The sequence below is a fragment of the Primulina tabacum genome, chromosome 18 (assembly GCF_025594145.1).
Source record: "Primulina tabacum isolate GXHZ01 chromosome 18, ASM2559414v2, whole genome shotgun sequence".
Taxonomy (NCBI): Eukaryota; Viridiplantae; Streptophyta; class Magnoliopsida; order Lamiales; family Gesneriaceae; genus Primulina; species Primulina tabacum.
Genome location: NC_134567.1, coordinates 32,525,990 through 32,533,487, shown reverse-complemented (window position 1 = coordinate 32,533,487; position 7,498 = coordinate 32,525,990). Strand labels below are relative to the sequence as shown.

Below are 7,498 nucleotides of genomic sequence, written 5' to 3'. Positions count from 1 at the left end.
AACCCAAACATATTCCCTTTACATGTAAGCATGCACGTAGTCAGCATCCGAAAGAAGACAAAAGCTTCAGATTTATAACTGCGGCTGATTTCATCGCAACAGGAAAGTAGGCATTCCAATCATTTGAGATTCATGATAACATTGGTAAATAACAGGGAAGACGTTCATCTTAAAACAAACCCATTTTACACAAAAGGGGTCGACCATAAGGACAACCAACAGATAACAAAGATAAACCGCTAGTACTGCTAATATAACAAAAATGGAGATACGTATGAAGTAAAATGATGCAAGGAAGCAAATTAGCCATCATTAAAACAACCAAAATCACTAGCCAGAGTCTTAAATCACTAGATTTTAAATGTTCATTGTTATTACAGCAGATTCCTCAGCTATTACCCATTGACCACCTCTTCCAACCTCCAACACACACAAAAGAAGTATAACAAAACAAGGAGCCTTCTAGACTACCGAATACATAAGTTCTCAAATGGAAGATAACACGCAAACTGATTATTAGAATATAAAACAACAGCATCACTGACCCTTCTCTTCCCTCTCCCGATTCCACTGTTCAATCCTAGCTCGGCGCTCCTCGCTGCCTTCTCTCACGGGACTTCTGCTCCTCCTTGAACTCCCTCCATGCCGCCTCCTCTCTCCCTCATGCCTATCTCCATGTCTGTCACCACCGCCCCTCCTCCCACGGTGGTCCCGCCTGTCGTGATCCCTTTCGCGTTCCTTGTCCCGCCTATGGTAATACTGGGGTGGGCTGACACTCCTACTCCGGCTCCTGCCCCTCGTCGACCTCCGACTGTACCTTCCAAAGAGCTTCCTCCTGAGCTCCCTGCCGATCATCTTGACATGCATGAAATTGCAATACCCACCCCGGTTACAATTATTCTCCTCATACTGTCTGCAGGTAGCCTCGCGAAAATCTGTAACTGGCGAGAAATCTCCGATAATCGGGCGGCCGGAATAGTACCTTCCCTGCAAGGCCTGCAAGGCAGCGGCGGCCTGATCCTCTTCCTTGAACTGGACATAGACATTGCCGATCATGTGGTCAGCGAGATTATCACATATGTTGAGGGTCTCGATTTCACCAAATTTACTGAGTTCCTCGAAGATGTCCTCGTAAAAATCCTCGAAATGCTCCTGTATCTTAGCTGGGTCGATTGGCTGTCCCTGGGCGTCTACGCCTGGGGTAATCATATCCGGACGTTGATACATGTTGGAGAGGACTAGCGTGGGGGATATAGTGGGTCGGTTATGGAGGCGGGAGCATCGGTCTCCGTGACGACAGGCGCCGATCTTGAAGTAGAACGGGCAGTTCACGCGGTCTTTCTCCGTCCCGAAGATTGAGGCCAAGTGCTCTGCCATTTCTCTGTGATTAGATTGAACCAACAGCTAGTGCGTAAAATTGCTTGGAGGGCGAGGGCGGGAGAGGACGGCGACGGGTTAGGGAAGGCCGACAGAAACCCTAATCTAATTATTGTGCGACTGAAATGTGGGGATCGTTTCCAAACGAAGAAGATAGAAGTACTACGCAGAAAGTCGACTGTACTAGTATTGGTTAGCCAAGCCAAGATCCAATGAGAATTTGTGATTTTATTTTTGTTAAAATATTGGATAAAATAAAATAATATATATTTTTTAACATGTTATCTATCGAACGATTTAAGCCAAACATGTTGCATGTACTATGTAAAATAACAAATTAATGCACATTTGTTCAAAGAACTAAAATTGTGGAGTAAGTCACTTATGAGACGGTTTCACGAATTTTTATATGTGAGACGGGTCAACCCTACGATATTCACACTAAAAAATAATAATTTTAGCACAAAAAATAATATTTTTTCATGGATGACCCTAATAAGAGATATGTCTCACGAAATACGACTCCTGAGACCGTCTCACACAAATTTTTGCGAAAATTGTGATGAGCTTGATCAAGAAATAAAATCACAAAGTTGTATCTTGCAATGACAACTATCAAAACCATAGAGTAAAGATATTTTTAAAAATTATGTTTTTTGTATTACTATTTTTATATTAGCTTGGCTGATAGGATCATTTAAATTTCAAAATATAGATAAAATAATATTTTGTTTAGATATATTAGTTATAAAGCTAACTCTAAATTTACGAAAATAAGTTTTTTATGATATTTTTTAATTAAATAAAGATTAAATAGTTTTTTTCCCTGAATCTTATAGGGATATATTTGTTTAAAAAAAATACGTGTATGATTCATTAAAAAAATGTTTTTTTAAAAAAAATTAAAATAAAATTTATCAATTTTTTAAGTTGAAATTATAGAAATTTTGAAATTGAAATGATAAAAATATAATAGATATCATGGAAAGAGATTTAATAGTAAAATATAATATAATATAATATAATGTTTAATTTGATAAGATGGAGTATATTTTAGGAAAATAAAATATTATATGTGAGTAAGTGCGTCATGAACTATTATGAAATATGTAATTGCATGCCCAAATGAGGTATGACATAGGCCTTATAGAAATTGAAGCATAAGCATGTCAATCTTTTTGATGGTTCAACAGACAGGTATAATAAAATTGAAATTGTGCATGTTAATTGAGTGTTTCATGAATTTTCAGCTTATAATCACTGTAGAATCGCTCCAATTATCATTTTTCGGCTTGGTTGTAAGTGGAATTCTTCTCTTGCTGCTCACATGAGGCATATACTACGTACTGAAGTCATTTTTAGTTATAGATCATTCTACATGTTTAAGAATTTGCATCCTTACGTATCTTTGTATTTATATGGCTCGAAATATATATTACCTCTATGGACTATGATTCAAATGTTGAAGGGGCTACGAATGTTGATAAAATGTGTATTATGTATTTGTAAAAAGAATTTGAAGGTTTATGAAGCTTAGGGATTTTGATTGATTATATGTTAATGTTGGTGAATATCTGAAAGATGAAAAAACTATCATGTAAGTGAATGGTATTGAACACCTGAAAGATAGAAAAACCACAAAATATGAAATGACGATAAATACTTGATAGATACAAAACCCACAAAATGTTATGTTGGCCAACTAAAATGTACAATGGAATTAATGAACATTTAATACTCAATGCCCTAAATGAATTAATTTATGAAAACTATCAATTTTATATATGTTGTATTGTCTTTTTCAATGATTGATAGCTTTATATAATTCACGAGGAGACTACGCTATTTCACTAAGGTTTTTAAGAAATTATATATGTATGTCGATAGTATACGAATCTCACTTGCTGAGTTTTCAAACTCATTCTTTTAGTTTAATTGATGCAGGACATCAAGATAAATACAAATTCAGTTTGTTGAGTTGGTGCGAGATCATATGTCTTGCTGTCACTATAGAATGATTGTGTTATGATGTTAGTTTTAAGAAATATTGAAGCATATATGTTTATACTTGTTGTTTATATGCTTTTGAAGGATTTTAACTGCTTATGTATAAATATGCAGTTAAGATTCTTGTTTCTATGGTTTGGTTGGGAGAGTTAATGAAGTACATGCATCTTTATAAATAAGTACTAAGTTTGAATATAAATCATGTTAGAATGTAAAAAATTGTGTTGCTAAGTAAGAAGTTAAAGTTTTATGAAAACAATTGATTTAACTTTCAGTAATGACATGAGCAGTAGTATTGATGTTATTTTTTTATTGTGACCGAAGGACATTTGATTTTAAGAGGAGAATCTGCCCAAATTTTTGTAAATCACAACCATTGATTATAACATTATTTTTGTATGTTTTAATTTTTTAAGAATTTTATAAATTAATTTTTTTTTTATCGAGAATAAGCTTTTCATTACTCAAGATAACATAGTAATATCTTACAATAACCAATCCTCTAGAAATGAGGGTGGCTCATGCCAAATAGATATATTTAAGTGTAAACAACATTTTTTAGCTAGCAGATGAGCTAACTTATTTGCATGTCTTTGAATCAAGGAATAGAAAACTGACTCTCCTGACTTATTAGCTCTCTTCATCTTGCAACTATATCTCCAAACTCTGAATAGTCATCTACATATACTTTAACTGCATTAGCCACACATTTACAATCGGTTTCGAAGACAACTCTTTGTAAGCTCATCTTTGTAACCTAGTTAATAGCTTCTAAAAGCCCCATAGCTTCTCCTTCTCGGACACTCGGCAAACCTTCGGTTAAGGCAGTTCTAGCAGGCCACAAACCGCCCTTTATCATCGCGAATAACCATGCCAAAACCTACTACTCTCTGATCCATGAAGAATGTTGTATCAACATTGCACTTCACATACATTGGTGGTGGTAATTTCCAGTGAACTTTGTCGCTCCTACTGAGGACAGCGGTTGGGGGATGCTGGTTTTGAGCATCAGTTTGGGAGCGTGCTTTAGCTTCAATCCACGCACATAGAAATGAATAACCACATACAGTAGCTTGAGCAGCAGGCAAAATAGAAGCATTCCACAATTTATTATTCCTATGTTTCCATACACTCCACAATATCATAGCAATCTTACCAACTATGGTTTCATTTGACACAGAAAGTACTTTGAACAAGAAATTCGAGAAACTTTCTGAAGTATTTGACAATGTATCCATCAAGTTTAGAATACCAACATGTGCCCAACATTCACAGACATATTTACAAGTTATAAAAGTATGCCAAGTATGTTCTATGTCCTGATCACATATAACACATGACAAAGGAACAGAAATACCTCGTGAGTTTAGTTTATCTCGCATCGGGAGACACTCTCTGTACGCTTACCATAAAATCATCTTCATCTTTGGAGGAATCTTTAGCTGCCATAATCTGCTCCAATTCCCTGGGACTTTTAGGTAATCTTGCAGTATCAATCTCTCCATTAAGACCATGTATGCAGATCGCTCAGTATACTTCCCATCTGATGTGTATTCACAAAAATAGAGTATTGGACAGCAATAACAAAAGCATCATCCAATTTACCCATTTATTAGAAAACCCAAGCTTCAGTAGAATAAGTCGAAGGTACTCCCAATCTACTCGATCATATGCCTTGCTTTTGTCAATTTTAATAGCAGCCTCTCCAATTCGACCTCTATGTTTCCTTTTCATATGGTGTATTACCTCAAATCCAATCAAAAAATTATCAATTATAGATATGCCCGACATGAAAGCCGAGGAGCAAGAATCTATGCTTGGATTGAAATTTGGATAGATAAATCTTGCACAATTCAAATTCTAAGCTAGAATGCACTTGAAGGAATTGTCTGAAGCTTCTCTCGGTTCTTTCTGCTGAGGAATGAAGAATGAAGGACAACTCATTAAATTGCATGGCAAGTGACACATGGTTAAATTTTCACCAAACACGTCGCACCGCGGGTGCGCCACCTTTGCACCGCGGGTGCGCTCAGCTCACGGCACCACAATCAGAAATTCAGAATAATCGACCGCGGGTGCGCTGCTTCTTGGACCGGAGGTGCGGTGACCTTACTGTACCAATATCCTACCCTACTGCCTCCCCACCGCAGGTGCGGTAGAACCAGAGGCGCGGGTGCGGTGTCATCTCGAAATCAAACTCTTAACTTTCTGCCACCACACCGCGAGTGCGGTAAAAGATAGGGCGCTGGGGCGGTTCTCCTCAATGTCACACTTTCATAATTTCATGTTATCAACCTACAATTCTCGGGCATTACATTTCTCCCCGTCTTAGATATGAGTTCGTCCTTTCATAATTTCATGTTATCAACCTACAATTCTCGGGCATTACATTTCTCCCCGTCTTAGATATGAGTTCGTCCTCGAACTCACAAGCAATCAATACAAAGTATATAACAGAAACCATATCATCAAAACCGAATAAATACTCACATCATGAAAATAGCTCGGGATATCTCTGTCTCATCTCTGATTTTGTCTCCCAAGTCGCTTCTTCAATGCCATGACGACTCCACTGAACTTTCACTAGCGGACTAGTCTTCGTTCTGAGCTGCTTTTCTTTTCGATCCAAAATCTGTAATGGTTGCTCAAAATAACTCAGTGTATCGTCAAGCTCGACCTCATCAGGCTGAATGACATGAGAAGCATCAGGCATGTATCTACGCAGCATCGATACATGAAAAACGTCATGTATCCCATATAAAGAAGGAGGAAGAGCAAGTCGATATGCTCGATCGCCAATCTTCTCAAGAATCTCATACGGACCGATGTATCTAGGAGATAACTTCCCGAGTTTGCCAAATCTGACAACGCCTCTGAACGGAGAAATCTTCAAGAATACTCTGTCTCCCTGTTCAAATACTAACGGTCTACGTCTGATGTTCGCATACTTGGCTTGTCTATCCTGCGCCGTCTTCATTCTCTTCTGAATGATCTTCACCTTCTCAGTCATTTCACGAATTATATCAGGCCCAAGTTCTGGTACCTCAGATACATCATCCCAATACAGAGGAGATCTGCACTTCTTGCCATATAACGCCTCAAACGGTGTCATCTCGATGCTCGTCTGATAGCTGTTGTTGTACGAGAATTCACAAAGTGATAGTGAATCTTGCCAACTAGTGCCAAAATCTAGCACTACAGCTCTCAATATATCCTCTAATGTTTGGATAGTCCGCTCTGACTGTCCATCTGTCTGGGGATGATAAGCAGTGCTCAGATGCAATGTCATACCTAAAGCCTGCTGCAGACTGTGCCAGAAATGAGAAGTGAATCGTGGATCACGATCTGATACGATCGACTTCGGCACACCATGCAATCTGACCACCTCTCTGATATATATCTCGGCCATCTGATCATGTCGGTACTGTCATTCTGTATGGAATAAAACAAGCTGATTTGGTCAATCTGTCAATAATGACCCAAATCGCATAACAGCCCCGGGATGATCGTGGTAACTTCGTAACGAAATCCATGGAAATGTGATCCCATTTACATTCAGGAATAGATAAATTCTGAAGTAAACCTCCGGGCTTCTTCCTCTCGGCCTTCACCTGTTGGCAATTCAAGCACTTAGACACAAACTCTGCAATATCTGACTTCATCTGTTTCCATCAAAATTGTGTCTTCAGATCGTTGTACATCTTCCTGCCACCAGGATGAATACTGAACCGACTACAGTGCGCTTCTGACAATATCTGTTGTTTCAAATCTGAAACATCTGGCACTACAAGACGATTATTCACATACAAAATATGATCATGTACCTGATATTCTGATTGATGTCCTGATCTGACCATCTGAATCGACTTCTGAATATTCTGATCAATTCTTTGTGCTGCTTTAATTCTCAAAATCAAATCTGGCTCAACTTGAATCGTAGCAAGTCGTAGTGGTCTGCTATCTATATCAAACGCAATCCAGACAAACAGCAATCTTCAATCATATTCGAAACACCTATCGTCGATAAGGATAGGGAACATACCTTTCGACTCAAGGCATCCATTGCTGCATTAGACTTTCCTGGATAGTATTTGATCTCGCAATCAAAGTCCTT

General features: G+C 38.1%; 1 protein-coding gene across 1 annotated transcript; it reads right to left on the bottom strand.

Moving 5' to 3' along the window:
* Positions 1-312: 312 nt before the first annotated feature.
* Positions 313-1,571, bottom strand: LOC142533053 (splicing factor U2af small subunit B). The gene has a single exon (XM_075639649.1). The coding sequence runs from the start codon at positions 1,375-1,377 to the stop codon at positions 538-540; it is 840 nt and encodes a 279-aa protein (XP_075495764.1). The 5' UTR covers positions 1,378-1,571; the 3' UTR covers positions 313-537.
* Positions 1,572-7,498: the final 5,927 nt, after the last annotated feature.